Source organism: Bos javanicus, chromosome 15 (assembly GCF_032452875.1).
Source record: "Bos javanicus breed banteng chromosome 15, ARS-OSU_banteng_1.0, whole genome shotgun sequence".
Taxonomy (NCBI): Eukaryota; Metazoa; Chordata; class Mammalia; order Artiodactyla; family Bovidae; genus Bos; species Bos javanicus.
Window position 1 is genome coordinate 46,635,822 of NC_083882.1, and position 18,578 is coordinate 46,654,399.

The 18,578-nt window shown below is 52.0% G+C and overlaps 1 protein-coding gene across 7 annotated transcripts in view; it reads right to left on the reverse strand.

Annotated features, from left to right (window-relative positions):
- The window catches only part of DNHD1 (dynein heavy chain domain 1), a 77,483-nt gene that overhangs the window by 38,478 nt on the left and 20,427 nt on the right, over positions 1–18,578 (reverse strand). For 6 of the 7 annotated variants that reach the window (XM_061380555.1, XM_061380554.1, XM_061380556.1 and 3 more), the window contains exons 8-22: positions 17,436–17,690; positions 17,190–17,327; positions 16,993–17,044; positions 15,055–15,320; positions 14,721–14,964; positions 9,851–10,008; positions 9,232–9,357; positions 8,870–9,146; positions 6,949–7,076; positions 6,651–6,849; positions 6,176–6,270; positions 5,428–5,635; positions 3,528–3,653; positions 3,136–3,233; positions 140–3,035 (exon numbers count right to left, since the gene is read on the reverse strand). In XM_061380555.1, the coding sequence (XP_061236539.1) occupies positions 140–3,035; positions 3,136–3,233; positions 3,528–3,653; positions 5,428–5,635; positions 6,176–6,270; positions 6,651–6,849; positions 6,949–7,076; positions 8,870–9,146; positions 9,232–9,357; positions 9,851–10,008; positions 14,721–14,964; positions 15,055–15,320; positions 16,993–17,044; positions 17,190–17,327; positions 17,436–17,690 (5,266 nt within the window). Of the gene's footprint in view, positions 1–139; positions 3,036–3,135; positions 3,234–3,527; positions 3,654–5,427; positions 5,636–6,175; positions 6,271–6,650; positions 6,850–6,948; positions 7,077–8,869; positions 9,147–9,231; positions 9,701–9,850; positions 10,009–14,720; positions 14,965–15,054; positions 15,321–16,992; positions 17,045–17,189; positions 17,328–17,435; positions 17,691–18,578 lie in introns of those variants that run through there. The other variant, XM_061380557.1, reaches the window with a different exon arrangement.

Consider the following 18,578-nt stretch of genomic DNA (forward strand, 5'->3'; position numbering starts at 1 on the left):
AAGAGAGTAGAGGTTGGCTATCACTTCTCACTTTCAGTCCCAAGACCCTAGTCCACCTAAGAACCTGGGCCACAAGCTTCAGCTTATATCCCCTCTATCCTCAAGGCCATATAGCTCTCAAATCAGTCCTTGCCTCTACCTGGGATATGTGCCTTCTCCTCCTCATCTATGCGCAGGTATGGGTTGAGCAGACAACGCAAGATGCGAGCCAGGCTGGTGACTTCAGCCACACCTGGGCAAATGGCCCGCTGTCCATGTACCTGCAGCAGAGAGCTAACACCCTGGCAAGTGAGGAACTGGAATGTTGCGGGCACCAGCCCTTCAGCCAGGTGGCTGAGCTCAGTGACAGTCTGGGGCTGCAGGCGGTACTCACGGGGCAAGGCTGCCATCAGGACGCTCAGTATACCCTGCCAAGTCTGCTCCCCCCCACACCACACCAGGGCACAACGGCCCACCACTGTGGGGGACATGCCTGTGGTATCACCCATTTCCATCAAAAGAAAAGTACCTGGGGGTCGTGCTATTTGCTGACCATTGGGGAGGCTAAGCTGTGGGGGGTCACCTAGGAGGCAAGTGATAGAGTCCAGCCAGGAAGAACTGGCAGCTCCATCACATATTATCCAGTGATGAATCCCCACTGATTCCTGTACCTGCCCCCTCGGGCCCACGGTCCTACACCGACTGGCTTCACGCAACAGCCTGGGGAAGACACCATTGTGCCAGCAGGGGCCCTCCAGCCATCCCAGGAACTCCTGAGGGCTGAGGACGCCTGGATACAGGTGAGTAATTTCCACAGGCTGGCAGCTCTGGGTTGTGGGGTCCTCCATGGCCGCCAGCCGATTCTGGATCTTAAATAAGCTGTGCCAACACATGGTCTTGCCACTGCCTGCTGGGCCCAGGAGCAAAATGCCTGAGGCCTGGCCCAGGGCCTGGCTCAGTTGATCTAGGGACCCCAAAATATCAGGGCTGGGATGCAGGCCTCCCTGCCGTAACTCCTCCACCAGCAGTGACTTCCTCAGCCTGGGGGTCACAGGCTCTGCCAGCACCTGGGAGGCGGTGGGAAAGAGCCCACAGAGCAGCTTCTGGAGGTCCTGCAGATGGGCCCCCTCCAGGAGGCTGAACAGTGGGGAGCGCAGCAGGGTGCGCAGCAGGGTGGCCTCCTCCATGGTGGCTAGGCTGCGGGACTGCTCAGACTCGGGGTCCTCCTTGGTCACATTCAGAGCCTGTATCGTGTCTTCTAGCACTTTCCTGAGGAGGGGCAGGCGGCAGGGCAGGGGCCCAGACACCAGCTCACGCTCTAGGGAGAAGAACTTGGATAGGCGGGTCGCGATGCGGGAAGCATCCCGGATCCCTGCACCCAGCAGGGTCAGCTCTGCCACTTGCTGCAGGTCGGGCAGGGTCAGCGCCACGGGCCGCAGCAGTTGGCGCAGGTTGGCAGGCATGGCAGGGCTCAGGGCCCGCAGCGTCAGGAGACAGCCGTAGCCAAGGCGCATATCCACATGATGTCTCTCAAAGAAGCTGCTGCCGAGGAGCCAGGGGTGGGTGGGGTCGATGGTGCTGGTACTTCGGGAAGCTTCCTGGTACAGCGGGGCATACAGGTGGCGCAGTTTGGCCAAGCGCTGGCCCAGGGCAGAGAGCAAGCCAAGGGGCAAGTGCTGAGCTGCTTCTAACAGCAGCCAGGCACCTCCCTGCAGGGCACCATTCAGGTAGTTGCTCAGGCTGCGGGCCTCCATCTGCGGCAAGCAGGGCATCACCACCAGCTGGCGCCCCAGGGCCTGGGCCAGGCTCTTTACTATGGCTGCCTTGCCCACACCACTGGGGCCCAGTAGGGTCCCGCAGGCCACCTCTTCCAGGGCTAATAACAGCACGAGGGCTGGCCGCTCAGGCAGCAGGCTGGGTAGGGACCCCAGTCTGGGACCCAGGTACTCATAATTGTACAAGAAAGATCGACCCAGCACATCTATCCAGCATGCAGCTGGGGACAGAAAGGTCTCAGTAGACACAGCAGTCTTGAGACCCTGCAGGGGGCTTTGCGGAGCAGTGTGAGGGGAACCCAGGTGATACTTGAGTTGGCGGACCCAGTGGAAGTCTGTCAATCCACTGACCTGGTGCTCTTGCAGCAGCTGGGATATGTCCCGGTGGGTCACCGCCATGACAAGCAGGGCACTGAGCAGGCTGGTCTGGCGGACAGAGGGCAGGGGCTGCTCACCCTGAGAGGCCCTCTGGGCCCGGAGAAAATGCACCAGTACCTCTAGCTTGCGCACATGCATGGGGACCATGGCCAGGGTCCTCTCTTCAAGCAGAGCCTCCTCCATGCCGGCCCACCACACCACTTCCTCCGCCACCAACACACACTGCCACGGGAAGGCCTGGACTAAGTCCAGCCAGTGCTGGACATACATCTTCACGGGCAACTGGCTTTCCTGGGGAAACTGGTTTTCCTGCTTGAAGGCCTTGTCTAGGGACGGGCCCAGAGCAAGACGGGCAGCCACGCAGTCCTGCAGATTGTGCACCAGTGCCAAACGCAGACTCTCCTCCAGGGAAGCCAGCCACTTGGGGAGATCGGGATGCAGAGGAAGGGGCCCCCGCAGCTGCACCTCCTCCCCACCCACCCCGAACACCGCGAGCGCCTCCACCTGAGTCTCTATGCTTGGGCTTGACTCCGGGTCATCCGTGCCTTTTGCAGTTTCACTGGACTCGAAGCTCACGGCATGCACGTGAGGAAAGCAGCGTCGAGCCCACAGCTGGGCCTCACAGGACTCCAGTGGGGCAGCCAGCAGGGCCACGAGCTCACTGTCACTGAGGAAGAAGAGGCGGGGGAAGTGGGCGCGCACGGCATAGAGCACGCTCTCCAGTGCCATGATGATGCCCTCCAGGTCCATGGAACCCTCCTGCAGCAGTTGTTGCAGCTGCTGGCCTTGGAAAAGAGGGTTCCGCTTGGCACTGGGCACTATGAGTGACAGAACCAGGGGGTCAGCTACAGAGATCTGCATCAGGGTCCGGTACTGCGCATCCATGGCCTCGAAACGGGTGCTCTGTGGTAAGAGAGGGCAAGGTGAGGGCAGCGCCCCCACTCCGACCCAGAGCCCTGCTGCTCAGCAGCACTGGTCCACCCTGCCACACCCACTTCCCTACCAGCTCAGGACTCGGAAACTGGATCTGCATCTCATGCAGAACTTTATTTAGGAAGATCCACTTCTGCTGGAAAGTCACCCACACCTGCAGCAGGGCACCTGTGAGGGCAGTCAGGGGAACAATGGAGGGAGACTAGGGTTCTAGCTTCTGCAAGAGGGACCAGCCTCCTCCTGCCCTCTTGGGGCGCCCTACCCCCCAAAAAGCTGCTTAGTAGGACCCCGGGACCTTGCACGAAGGAGAGAAAACCTGCAACGTGAATAAAGACCTGGTCACTTTAGCCCAAAAAATGGCTCTGAAGGTGGTGCTCACTCTGTCTTCCCCAACCCGCACCTCTCTCCCCGTCATCTCCCGTCAGGTCCCACCTATGAGCCCAGCTAGAGGCCTGCACTCACTCAGGCCGTGCATGATGGTCACCCACTCCAGAGCAATTCTGTTTAAGTCTCCTGACTTCTGGATGGCCAGGATCTTGAACAACACCTGAAGGCTTTCATGGATAGAGTCCTGCAGTCTGCTGTAATCTAAGGAAGAGTGGACTTGAGCTGAGCTGAGCTGAGCTAGCAGTCAGATGGGGCAAGGGCGCAGGCGACTGATACCCAAAACACGCTGAAACGCACAGATCTCAAACTATTCTCTGGAAGATATAAACATTTTTTCCTCCACTAGTTGAACCATATGCTCACCAACAGTCAGAGTGTGTTTGCAAAACTGTTTATGTGAGTTCTGTTTATTATGTGAGTTATATTTTAATTATAGAATTTAATCTAGTATTATGTTAATCAGTGAAATACAGGTGGGGAAAGAGTTGCTGGTTCTATAAAAACTATGGAAGCCTTCAGAAGTAAAGGTAAACTATTAAAAAATAAAGGCATGATATTAAATTAGGTATCCACGCTGTTGCTTTAGTCTTGTCCGGCTCTTTGCTACCCTATGGACTGTAGTCTGCCAGGCTCCTCTGTCCAAGGGACTCTCCAGGCAAGAATACTGGAGTGGGTTGCCATGCCCTCCTCTAGAAGATCTTCCCAACTCAAGGACTGAACCCACGTCTCTTTACATCTCCTACACTGCAGGTGGACTTTTTTTTACCACTAGCACCACCTGGGAAGCCCAAATTAGGTATAGACAAGTCAGTTTTTTTAAACTGTGAAATTATAATAAAACTCTAGAAAAATTCTGGACTCAGCTTCATAAGTGTCCTCGTGTCACTTCTCAACTTTCAGAAATGGAAAGTGGAAATAGCAGACAATGTATTAATACTACAAAGGCAGTGCGGAACCTCTATCAGTTGACTGCAAATCAAAGAAAAGCTCTTGTCCTCAGGTTAAAAGGTTAGTAAATACATGTACATTATATGATTTAAGCTAACATAAAAATCTTAAGCCATGTATGCATATTTTATGACTGATTGCCCTATTTAACTTTTTGAATCCGCTGGCTGTTTTTAATTAGACCGGATAAGAGGATTTCTCCTTTACTGGCAGTTCCCTAATTATTCCATTTTCGGTGCCTGGACATACACTGCGCCCTCTGTCTGGCAAGCCCTTCTGCCCTTGCATGTTTAGCAAACTTGTACTCCTTCAGAAGTCAGCGTGAGGCCTTTTCCTAAGGAAACGGAAGACTTCTCTCAGTCTCCTGCTTGTTTCAAGTTGCTCCTCTTTCTGATGGCTCAGTGGTAAAGAATCTGCCTGCCAACCAGAAGACCTGGGTTCAATCCCTGGGTTGGGAAGATCCCCTGGAGAAGAGACCAGCTACCCACTCCAGAATTCTGGCCTGGAGAATTCCATGGACTGTGCACTCATGGGGTCGCAAAGAGTTAAACACGACTGAGCGACTTTCACTTCTACTTTTTCACTGCTCCATCGCACACCCATCTCTGTTCTCTTGTCCCTGTCTGGGAGTTCACAGGAGACAGGACTTTGGTCTGATAATCTCAAGAGTCTCCTGAATTTGGCTCAGAAGAGGCAGGTGAGTTTGACGAGGGAAGGACAAAGGAATGAATGAGCTGGTGCAGCCTAGAGGACAGAGCATTGAACACTGTGGAGATGTGACCATAAAGGGGAGACCTTTGCTGAAGAGGCCAGACATTGGGCAGGAGAGAGGGAGTGAGGGGCTCCCAAGAAGATTAAGACTGTGTGGGAGCTGCATGGAAGATACTGTCTCAGAAAAGACAGATGGCTCAGGCTGTCCAGGAGGGCAGGGGCCCTGGCTAGAGAAGACAGATCTGGCAGAACTTGGTGGATGAATATGCCCCTCACCCTGTCTGGCTATCACTGAGCCCTAAGAGGGCCTCCTCACCTGAGAGGATGAAGGTGCCACTGTCCTTGCCCACTACCTGCCACTGAGGGCTGCGGGTTGCTTGCCTCTTGGAGCGCTCAGAGACTGGGGACTCGTAGGGCACATGCAGGATGAAGTTGAGCAGTCGCAGCTGGCGTGCTTCCCAGGCCCGCCGCAGCCTCAGGAGCGCCTCGTGGGCATGAGTCCGTATGTTTTCAGTCCTCCAGATCTGGAAGAGCGGAGACTTAGGAGCCGGGACTGGGGCATGGCTCAGGGGATAGCCCTGGAGCTTGGACTCGAGGTCCAGGGCTCAGAAGAGAGCAGGTCTCGGAGAGGGAGACCGAGGTCATTGGCTTCAAAGGCAAGCCGCCAGCATCACACTGTGACCTAGGGCTGCTGCCCTGAAACCCACTCTTTTGCAAAGCTCTGGCCGAGCAGACAATACATCAATCAACTCATGCTCTTTGGGGACAGGGTAAGTATTGGGGGACACCTGCCATCCTGTGTGCCCACCACTTAGAGGCTGCCACCCACTTCCTTCCCCTGTAGAGGAGGGACATACTCTCAGTCACAGAGAGTCTGGAACCACCCATCAGATCCCCATACTCCCCAGGAGGCTAGCAATCTCAACCCCCTCCCCACAGACCAATATCTGCTGTCCCCCTTGTCTCAAGGGGCTGCTGGGTCTTAACTAGCTCTTTTAGAGCTTAGCAAACAGGCCTTGGGCTTGAGCTACCCCTCCTCGGTGGGGTTGTTGGGGAGGGCCCACCTGATTGATTCGATCTGTAAACTCCAGCAGCGGACAAGAGAGCAGCTGGCCCACTGTTAGGAGCTCTATGCTGTAGAGACTGCTTAGCCCTAAGGCTGGAGGTGGAGGGACAGCAAGTCAGAGCAATACTCGGTCTTTGGCAGAGCCCAACCTAGCCCAGCCCAGACAGCACATCTCAAAGCATGACATAGAGGCAGGGGCCCAGAACCCAAGGTCCAGAGCACAATTCAGAGTCCAGAACTAAGACTCCAGCTTAAGTCCAGCCCTGGGCAGCAGAGAGGATCCATGTGGTAGTGTGGGAGGTTAAACATGCTTGTCTCAGTGAGGGGAAGGAGGCTGTGGTCCATGGGGAAAGGTCAGGGCAGCCCAGGGAGGAAAGATGCTTCTCCAAAAAAGCCATAGAGAAGTGAGTTGTCCCATTGTTCTACCCCTATGTCCTTCCCTCCCCCAGCCCTCTGACTCTATCCAAACCCACCTCGCAGGAGTGCTTGGCAGTTGAGGTTCTGCACCTGGAGGCTGCCCAGCTTGTTCAGCAGGGGAAGGAGGCTGCGAAACTCCTCCAGCATGTGCATGCAGCGCTGCAGCACTGGGCTATGCAGCCCCAGGGTCGCACTTACCCGGGCCGCCTCTGTCAGCCAGCCGTCTGTCTTCTCCTGGGCCAGAGCCAGATTGAACTGTGGGGGGAGAGGCACACTGGCAGCTGGAGACCCTCCCACCCCCAGCCCCAGAAATGCTTCACACCCGGGCAGGGGCTCCAAGGAGGGCGTCAGCACCTTGGCAAAAGCCATGCACTTCCATTCGCTGATGTTTTCAGAGATGACTCTGTACAGGTGCCAGATGTGCTGCTGCTGCACGATGGGGCGGGTCCCACAGACTGGCAAGGGCACAGGACTCTCCTCCCCTGTGGAATAGGCCCGGGGGTCATGTGGGGGCATGATCAGTCAAGATCCCATAATGACAGAAGGGAGGGTCCTGAAAGTGCAGGGGACGAGGTTGGGGGGTGGGGGCGTAGTATCCAAAACTGTTCAGTCCAGGGAAAGAAACTCTAGGAAAACGTGATAGGGATGAAAGGGAAGGTGTCCTCTTCTACTGATTAGAGTCTGTCTCTCTTATGCCACTTCAGCCACACCACCCTTCACTATTGCTCAGATACTTCAGCCCTGCTCCCTCTTGATGAGGGCCTTTGACTGGCAGCTCAATCTTTCTGGAACACTCTCTTCTAGAGAACTATATGGCTCACTCCCTTACCACATTGGAGTCCTTGATCAAACGTCAGTTTCTGAATGAGACCTAGGCAGTGCCCCCCCCCCCATTAAGAACTGCTATCCACCCTCCCTGACATTCTTGACTCCTCTTAATCCCAAGGACAGAGGAGCCAATTTTTTGACTTCAGAATCCAATATTTAGCCAAGCTGTGATATAAGGACATTATACAGTCATTCTTAGTCATAAATACCTTAGAAATTCTAACACCTCCAACTCCCTTCTTAGAAAAAAAAAAAAAACAATTACTCAAAGAGTTACTGCAGCCATCCAAGGAAGAGGTGAAAAAAACTAAAAAGATGTGGTATTTTTAAAACTGGAAGTGGGTAAACAAAACCATGCAACCTTAGATGTCAAAATAGTTGTTAACACGGTTACAGAACAAAGCAAATGTCAAAGATAGCAAGTAAAATTAAAGACACAGAACAGAAAATAAACTGTAGCATTAATGGTCTAGATCTAAGATCCTAGATTGTTGTATTAATAATAAAAACTGGGAGTTTGGTGAAGAGACAGGGGTGGAAAAAGGAAATAAAATCAATGCTGTACAGTTTTCCAGGTAAAACCCCACAAGGCCAGAGTCCCCTACTCTACTTTTCCACAAACATCCAACCACTAGCAGGAAAGGCCAAGGTCTGTGGTCTACATCAGCTAGAGCATGGGATGAGGGTCCCCCAATACTTGACCAAAGGAAGTCCCTTGTTTTAGGATGGTCCCAGAGCATCTCCTCCCTGGGATTGGGGACCTCACAGTCAAAGATGATAACAGTTGGCAGCTGGCTAAGAGTCAACTCAGAAGCAATATGCCCTTGCAAAGGATACAAGTGAGCGACAGAAGTGACCGCACCTGTGAAAAGAACCTGCAGCCCACAAAGTCCTTCCAGTGCAGAAGGGAAGCAGCCTAGCTGCACACTGCACAGAAGGGCCAAGACCAAGAGTTCGGTCCGGCTTTCCTCCTCGGGGCCAGGGAAGCCCTCAGCAGCCACCTCTCTCCACCACACTGGCTGGAAGCAGTGGCCATGGAGCATCCACACCCGTTTTTATCTGGGACTTGCTGCCGGCTGTAGGCCTGAGTTGAACAGGGCTACACAACAGCTAAGGACTACGACGAGAACACATTTACATTTCTCTGCACAGGCTTTTAGCCCTCCGATCCCATCACATTCTGATGGAACACTCACCTATTTGCTTTCTCGTCCAGACCATGAGCTCCCATCTAAGTACAACGTTTATCCCCACCCTAAGCACAACACTTGACATACCCAATGGATTTAGATTTTGTCCTGCGATCTTTGCAAATGAAAGAGACTAAAATGAAGGTATGTGAATCTAAGACTTGCTTAGGATCACCCAGGACACAACCCAGGATCACACCACCCAGGATCATACCACCCAAGGGTGGTGGTGGCGGAGGGGGCGGGGCCCTGGGTACCAGTGAAGGTGGTGTAGGCATGGTGCAGGTCACAGAGGCTGCTGACTGTGCTCTGGTACTGACGCTCCAGGGAGATGAGCTGGCGCTCGGTGCTCCTCTGCTCCTGTGCAGGGTCCATGAACGGACCAGACAGGGCCTTCTCAATCACGCCTTCCAGCTCCGCCAGTGCCGTGGCCATCAGCTGCTGCAGCTTGGGCACGATGGCATGCCGCTTGCTGAGCAGGAACTCTGAGGCCTGGCTTTTCTCATACTGGAATGACTCCCATGTGTCCATAAGCTGAGGGGCAGACAGAAGTGTGGTCAAGCAGAGCTGGTGGTGGTGGGGAGGAGCAGCGGGAGGGGCAGAGGAGATGCCTTCTCACCGAGATGTCCAGTGCCTCATTCTCAGCACTGAAGAGGCCAAAGTGGTTGCGGATGAGCTCATAGAGTGACCGCGTGTATTCCATTTGCTCCTCCAGCTCAGCGTACCGCTCATTGGCCTCATTCAGCTGCAGGGATGACAGCATGAGACCAGCACCCTCATAGCCCTGTTCATCTCTCTGCACCCATCCTGAGGGGCACTCCCTCCTGCTAGAGGCTCCAGGTCCCAGCAGTTGCCTTTTAACCCACCGAGATCAGGGCAGCCCAGGATCAGACCCCCATCTGACCGAGGTCTCCCTGAAGACAGCACAGCTCCTCCCCCATCGAGTCATTGCCCTGAGGACAGGGCAATGGATCTCTACTTAAGCATACAGAGAGCAGAACTCTGTCTCTGAAAGCAGGACTGTCCCTCTCTCATCACATCAGGGCCTCCCCATATCATAAGGATACTGAGGGCCATGTGAACAGGATGAGAACTGGCCAGGGCAGGTCACACAGGTGAATGCAGTTTAAGGGCATCAAGCCCCACTGGGAGCTCAGCAGAGACCCGAAGGGAGTGTGCTTAGCACGTGAGCAGGATGGCCCTGGATAAGCTGGGGAGGAAGGATTGGGAGCGCCCACCTTCTGGGAGCACCATGCAATGGAGTGGATGTCTGAGTTGATGGTTTGGAAGGCCTTCATGAAACCTGTGAGCTCCGTTATCAGCTGCTGACTGCGGCTCTGGCATTCGTTCTGTACCTGTTCAAGAATGTCCTTCCTGATGTTTACCAGCTTGGATTCTGAAGACAGGAGAGAGTGAGGCGTGAGGGGCTGCAGTGCCCAGGGAGCATCCAGGGGAGGCTGGAGTGAGAGCAGCTTGAAGGGGAAGCCAGAGCATGAACTGGTTCCCTCAGTCACTGAACACGTACTGGACCCCTGCCTGGTGTCATTAGCTGCAGTTCACTGGGGCCCGTGCTGGGCACCAGCAGACAAGGGTGATGAGTGAGACAGAAAGGTTCTCACCCAGAGAGGCTCACAATATGGCAGTAGAGACAAATATATAAATGGACAATCACGTATCAGTGCAATAAATGCTCTTCAGCCAGCCCTCAACCTGGCTCAGTGAAGAGGAAGGAAGCCTGCAGAGACTGGGAAAGGCGTCCTCAGGGCAGGGGGCACTGGAGCCGACTGCACTAGGTGGTTAAGGCTCCCAGGGGCACACCCAGTGGATGAAAGCATGTGCAAAGGCAGGGGAACGCCATGTCCCTGATAAGCAGAATGCCCACCAGATAAACAGTTTCTGTCTGAGGAGTCTTACTGCATCTGCTCTAGCAGAAGAAGGACCAAGAAGAGTGTGCACTTTGCCTTTTGTTTTTTAAGGATTAAAGAAAACAAGCTGTCAGGTGGATTTGCAGCCGGAAGATAATCTTGGAAGCTGGCTTTGGCAATATGAACAACTCCACTGTCGCCAAGGACAGGAATAATACCAATATGATGGGTCATATGGTAGAGCAAGGATTCAAACTCTGGCAGCCTGGCTCCATCTTGTTATTTTTTATGCTTTGAAGGGTTAAAAGTAAATTGACTCATCTTTCATGAGCATCTCTGCAACTGGAAAGTAGGATAGTGAGTTCCAGGGGCATATAATTGAGACATACAAGGAATGGATCTGATGGGGTTTTGAAGAAAGTAACCAATAGGAATTGGCACCAAGAGCTGAAACTGAGAAAACCAAGACAAGGGAAAGTAGGATAGTGAGTTCCAGGGGCATATAATTGAGACATACAAGGAATGGATCTGATGGGGTTTTGAAGAAAGTAACCAATAGGAATTGGCACCAAGAGATGAAACTGAGAAGACCAAGACGAGAGAACCTCCAAGGGGTACTCAAGGTTGAGCAGAACACAAAGATGTGAACTTATCCTTTTCCAAACTGTCCCACTGGCCTCTGACAGTAGCTGGACCATTGCAATGGTGCTGCTTTCTGAGCAGCAGCACCAGGTTGGTGAAGACCAAGAGCTCAACAGTGACACCATGTGGTAAGAAGGAGCAGTAGACTGATAAAGTACCAGGGTTCCTCCGGGTTGCAAGTTGGAGATGGATGGGAAAAGACATTTGAGAGATACTTAGGAGGCAGAAGAATGGAAAGGATTTGGTGACAGGTTGGATGTGGTGGAGTTAGGGAGATGGGTGAGAAAAGTACGAACTCAAGTTTCTGTTGAGGCCAACTCATTATCATTCTCTATTAAAGGGAGCCCAGATAGAAGAGGAGCAAAGTTGCAGGATAAATACAGAAGACTAGAAGGATGAAAGAAGGATGAAAGTGAACAGAAGAGAACAAGGTGAAATGAAAAAAAAATTAAGCATTTGCTGCATGCCATACTCAATGCTAGGAATATTACAAATAGTATCTCATGTAATCCTCCTTCCCATAACCCAGTGAGTGGCTACATTATTATGTCCATGTTACAAATAAAGAAACTGAAGCTCAGTGATATGAAGTCATGCAAACCAGTAAAAACAGAGCCACAGTTCTGAATCCAGCGCTTTTCTCTCTCCATCTGTTCCTCTTAAAGAGGTCAGTTGACCTTGGATTAAGGACAAAGAAGTCAACAAATTAGAAAGAACACCGACTTCCTGAGCAAGAGTGGAGCAAAGCCCACTGCAACCAGGGTCAGAAAGAAGGCAGGCCAATCACAGGCCCTCCTGCTTCTGCCTGCCCAGCCTGAACCCTCTGTACATTTAGGAGGGAGGGTGGGGATAGGAGTAGGGAGTTCTGTCACCTAGGAGATACCTAAGGAAGCCTGTGCTTTCATCTGTGGAGGGGCAAAGGCAGGGAGAGCTAGGCAAGCAAGCACTTTGAGGCCCAGCTCCAAGGCCTCCCACCTTCATAAACCAAGCAGGCCTAGAGGGTATGAGTCTGAAAGTACCTAATCTCTGCAGGAAGCAGACATTGCCATCTGGGGATGTTAGGTCACAAAATAGAACCTCTCAATTTCCTGGAGGAACCAGCTTACCAATCTACTGTGCTCTGTGTCTCTCCACAGCCATCTCCTGGGTGGAGGCATTTAGCCAGCAAACTGTAGTGTGAGACACGCTTCCCACAGGAAGGGAAGAAGAGAAAAGAGGAACGAGGCTACGTCTTAAACCAGACTTCTCAGAGATCCAGGGAGACCAACAACTGGGCCTTGGGCTCGTGTGGGTAGGTAGACACCTGAAGTGGGAAACTGAGATGGGCTGAGGGGCGAATAGATAGCAAGTGGGCCTGAGCTCCACTTTCCATGTAGTCACTCTGGGGAGATGACTTGCAGGGTGCCCTTATACTCGTGTGACATGAGACAGTCACAGCAGAGCAGAAACCAGGGCGTGAGAAAGAGGATCAAAGTTAATGTTCCCAAGACCCCACAGCTCCCAGACGGCAGTGGACACAGGAAACAGTGGAGAGTTGATAGCCAGCAGGCCTGGATGGTGTTCCTGGGTTGAGGGGCGAAGGGCCCTTCAGCAGAAGCTATGGGGGTGGCCAGCCTAGGACAAAGACTGGATGAAGGGTTCACTAAAACGCCAGGACATGTGGTGTCAACAGGAGCCAATGCAGAGCCAGGTCAGCAAGGGCAGACCCTCTGGGTTCCTACCAGCCGAGAGAACACCGGCCAGCTACTCCAGCTCAGGACGCAGCTGCAGCGGAAGCAGCAAGGTCAGAAGGAGGGCAGAGACCTCAGGGAAGTCAACAGAAGCCAGCCAAGAAGAGCACACGGCCCTGAAGCCCCCTCCAATGCCAGGTGCCACCCTGGGAGGAAAGTGAGCTGAGGACGCTTGATAAACAGAACAACCCAGAACCGTAGTATGAATTTTGAATTGACCAATTACCCCAAATAGACTGAATTAGACCAAAAGTCCTACTTTAAATGGAAAAAAAAAAAAAATGTGTTCTCTTTCAATTGGAATACAGTTGTCCTTAGGGGAATTGGTTCTAGGACTTCTGAGGATATCAAACCCCACACATGCTCAGTTCCCTTATAAAATGGCATAGTATTTGTTTATAACCTATACATGACCCCCTGTGTACTTTAAATCATCTCTGTGCTGTGTGCTAAGTCACTTCAGTCATGTCTGACTCTGTGTGACCCCATAGACTGTAGCCCATCAGGCTCCTCTGTCCATGGGACTCTCCAGACAACCATACTGGATTGGGTTGTCATGCCCTCCCCCAGGAGATCTTCCCAACCCAGGGACTGAGCCTGCATCTCATGTCTTCTGCGTTGGTAGGCAGATTCTTTACCACTAGCGCCACGTGCGAAGTGCCTTAAATCATCTCTAGTTTACTTATAACACCTAAAACGATGTAAATGCTATGTAAATAGTTGTAAATACAGTGTAAATGCTATATAAACAGTTGTCGGTTCAAGTTTTGCTTTTTTGAGACTTTCTGGAATTATACCCACAGACATAGAACATACAGATATGGAGGGCCAACTGTCTGTTCTTTTACCATCAGCAGAATTTAAGACTACAGCACAAGCCAAGATCAGTTAAAGAGAGTAACTTTTTATACATACAAATCGTGGTGTCGATTTTGACTGCTACATGTGGAGAGAGGGTACCCTTGATTCCTGAGAGTCTCAATAAAGAAACTGAATTCTCCCAGCCTAAGGAGCAAGCAAAGATTTTCCTCAGTCACATTTGGTCTGACTCCTTCCACACCATAAGAAGAGAAAATGTCAGGTGACAGAGACACCTTTCCTGAGAAGTGTGGGGGATGAGCTGGGCCAAAACAGATGGAGAGGCCGTCCCCTGTAGCGGACAGCTGGCAAAGGGAAGGATGGGACCTGGGGTTTTTCAAGGCTCTACTAGTTCCTGCACCAAAGGTCTCTGGGGGACGCTGAAGGCCCAAAGTGCCATGTGGATACGGTACAGAAGGCGAAAGAGAGAAGGGAGGATAGGACTTCGCTGGTGATGCAGTGGTTAGGAAACTGCCAGCCAGTGCAGGGGACACAGGCTCCATCCCTGGATTCCACATGCCATGGGGCAACTGTACCCACGTGCCACAACCAGTGAGGACGCAACTACCAGGCTTCACAGGTGGCTCAGTGGTTAAGCCTCCTGACAACCCAGGAGACAGGAGATGCAGGTTCGATCCCTGGCTCAGGAAGATCCCCTGGAGGACGAAATGGCAACTCACTCCAGTATGCTTGCCTGGGAAACCCTGTGGACAGAGGAGGATGGCAGAATACAGTTCATAAGGGTCGCAAAGAGTCAGGTATGACTTAGCAACTGAGCACACACGCACGCTGCAACTACTGAAGCCCGCATGGCTAGAACCTGTGCTCCACGACAAGAGAAACCACTGCAGCGAGAAGCCCCTACTCGAGGGACACCGTAACGCGAGAGTAGTCCCCATTCGCTGCAAGCAGAGAAAGGCCGTGGCATGCAGCAACGAAGGCCCAGTGCAGCCACAAATATATAAATAAATAAAATTTTAAAAAGCCAAGAACGGAGGCTAAGCAGCACTCACCCATCTCTGCCCGTATGTTGCGGCAGCTCAGCAGCAACAGCCTGCCTCTTGTGATCAACTCCATGGGTATCCCGGAGACTTGGGCCTGCCAAGCGTTCAGGCGGGTCACCAGCATCACGTAGTTCTTGATAGGATAACCTCTCATAGACTCCAGCTTTTGACACCCCCAGGCTTGCAGGAACTCATAAACGCCTGTCATCCAGTGATAATCCCTGCAGAATTCCTGCACCTCCTGCAGCATGTCCTAGAGGCAGACAAGGGGTTTAGGGCAGAGGCGGGCAGCTGTGACAGGAACTGGTGGCCACCATCCCATTCCTTAAACCTCTGTCCTCACCTCCAGCAGGGCCTGTTGGACAGCCAGTGCCTGCTGGATTTGGGAGCTGTTGTCCAGGTCCTCTTGCAGCTGCTTATAATCAAGGGGTAAGTACTGGCCCCGAAGCCGGTGCCCATGGACCTCCAGGGCTTCAGTAACTGTGCGAGACTTCCAGGGCCACACCAATCCTATATTCGGGCCACAGAAGACGTCCACAGCATCGCTGGGCTGGCCCTGGAACTTGGGCATCATGAAGTCTGAGTCTGAGTAGTCTTCTTCATCTTCGTCTAGTGGGGGACATACCACGATTGTCCATGAGTGCCCTCCAGGGACTATATACAACCTCTCCCTCTACCCTGAGTGTGGACACACACATTACACACCTTACACATTCTCTATTCAAGAGTGAGTTTACACATACATCTATATCATAAGCATAGTGTCAGGGAATCTGTTAGGGTTTAGACGCAGACAGCAAAATTTACTCCAGCTAGCATATGCAGTGAAAGCATTAGTCGCTCAGTCGTGTCCAACTCTTTGCAACCCCATTGACTGTAGCCTGCCAGGCACCTTTGTCCATGGATTCTCCAGGCGAGAATAGTGGATTGGCTAGCCATTCCCTTCTCTAGGGGATCTACCCAATCCAGGGAAGCCCAGTATAAGTAGCTCAGTATAAGCCCAGTATAAGCAATTCTTTTATAAAATTACATGAGTTGTGAATGACTGCAAGAACTGAAAAACAAAACCACTCTAGGCCATGTGTCCAGGGATTTGTGCTGCCTGGCAAATTGGGATGTCATCGCCATACCACCAGCTACATAAACACATGATCATAAATGATTACGAGCCCCACCAGCAGAACAGATGGCATGCGTCCTGCCTCTCTCCCCTACTTACCTCAATTCTGAACTGAAGTCACATATAGCTCTAAATAACCTATGACTCCCAGCCTCGAGGAGGTCTGAGAAACGCAGTCTCAGAAATGCAGAACAGAGGAGGAGGTGCGGAAGGAAGCTGAGCAAGCCAGTCCTCAGCACCTGTCTTAAGGAATATCCTTGAACCCAGCCTTCGCCTTAATTCTTGGGTTTCCCTGGTGGCTCAGAGGTTAAAGGGTCTGCCTGCAATGCGGGAGACCTGGGTTCGATCCCTGGGTCAGGAAGATCCCCTGGAGAAGGAAATGGCAACCCACTCCAGTATTCTTGCCTGGAGAATCTCATGGACGGAGGAACCTGGTGGGCTACAGTCCACAGGGTAACAAAGAGTCAGACACGCCTTAATTCTTAGAAACTGGTTAATTGCCAACTTCGGTATTTAAGATTTGCACAAAAAGGGAGAAGAGGCATCAAAATGTTCATAAATTAGATTCATACAGCAAACACGTAAACACCACGGTGCCCCCTCCCAAGGGCCCGTCCTCAGATCTCTTCCCTTCCCCATCAGGACTCACTTTCTAGAACTAACCCAGTTTCATGGTTTTAAACACCATCTATTTTCTCTGGAATTTGTGTCTAACTCAGATCTCTCCCTGAATCCCAATCCCATTTAAACAACTGCCTAGTCCACACCTCTACCTAGATGCCTACCTTGCACCTCAAACTTTTAACAGCCGCAAATGGGCTCTGATCTCCACCCAGTCCCCTCCAAATTGCTCCTCATGCAGTCTTCCAACTTCAGTAAACAGGAACTCCATTCTTCCAGGTTGTCCAATCAAAAACTTTGAAGTTATCTTTGACTCTCTTCTCTCACATACAAAGCACCCACCCATCACAAAATCCCATTGGCACACTCACGAGGAGCAAAAATATGCCTCTACCCTCCTACCTCCCAACACATGTTCAGACCCAGGTTAGAGCTGCTCCATCCATGTCCAGTGCCTGACTCTATGGCCATGAGGACACTGCATGTGCCCTTCTCCCTCCTTCCACCCTTTCTTACCACTGCCTAGGGCTCCTTAAATACCTTCAATATACAGGGACTCCCAGAAGGCCTTCAGGTCTGTAGACTGCATTACCTTCATGCCAAGGTGCAAAGAAGGGGCAGAAAGAGCAAACAATGAGGGTTCAGACCAGGTTGAGTGCTTCTGATTCTAGATAATAGGAACAGGGTATTCCCTGTAGGGAATTCCTCCAGCCAGCCCCCTGCCCAAGCCATAATACCTTCAGGGCAGAGGCCTTCGTAGACCTTAGGCCCACAGTTAAAATCTGGATCATATTTTCAATACAGGGCTCATGAGACAGCTGACCACGACTGTCAAAGACCAGCTGTGCTGAGAGTAAAGGTTTCTGCCTTGGGGCCTGTAAAGAAAGGTCAGGAGAGGTTGTGGGGCCAGAGGGCAGTATTGCTCCCCACCAGTCGGCCCCTGACTGCCTGCCCACCTTCCCCCATGCTATCCACCACCTCACTTGCAGGATGTTGGCCACAAAAGAGGTTATCTCCTCCTCTATGATGGACACGAGGTTCTGGCAGATCATATAGTCTACCAAGCGGGCCAGCTGTCCCATCTGCAGCAACCAGGCCTCCGCCTGCTTCAGCCTCTGCTCCAGCTGCTCGCACTGCACCTTCTGAAGGTACACGGAGGTCTGGTCTGTCCTGATCCTCTTGCAGTTTTTCAGCCGCTTCTGCAGGCCCTGTTGCATGTGGTATGTATCCTCGTGGATCTGTCAGGAGTGTGGAAAGTTCACTGGAGAAAGGGGGATAGAGACCAAACTGGCCACCCACTGGTCTGTTGCAAAGCTCTTGGGTCTCAGAGTCTAAAATCTCGACCCTAGATATGCAGATGGAGGGCTGCTTCTTAGTAGAGATTGGCCCTGGAAATCTTTAAGTGACCAGAGAAGATGTGAAATGGGGAACATATATTGAGAGGCTACAATAAGTTGATTTGATAGGCCAGGCCTGTCTGCCAAATGCTCCCAGTGAAGTGAGAGTTGCTCAGTTTTGCAATTCTCTAAGCCAGAGTGGGTAGCTGTTCCCTTCTCCAGGGGTTCTTCCCAAACCAGGGATTGAACCCAGGTCTTCTGCATTGCAGGTGGATTCTTTACCATCTGAGCCACCAGGGAAGCCCAAGAATACTGGAGTGGGTAACTTATCCCTTCTCAAGCGGATCTTCCCAACTCAGGAATCAAACCAGGGTCTCCTCCAATGCCCCTGGCGGGGAACTCAAATAGAAAGTTTGTGCGTGTGTAAATAGAGAGATTTGCCATGCATAGATTAGACAAAGAAAAAAAAAAAAGATATTCAACAAATAAGGCTCAGTAATTATTCCAGGTTATGGTGTCCAGTCACTAGGCCTGGGTGATATGGCATGCTGACCAGCATAACATAGCCTTCTGTGAGAGCAGAAGCTCTCTGTGGCTACTGACATAGACTTTCTAGTGGGGGACGGGAAATGTGGGATAAAAGCCTGGGAGCTTCTTTGTAGGTTCATCTCACAGCTGGGAAGTTCCTCAGCCTACAAGAGTGCTGATAGTTGCCACCTCTCTGGCCTGTCCTGATGAGGAACAGAGGGGAGACACCAGGAAGGTATGTTTGGCCAGATGGACCCTTTT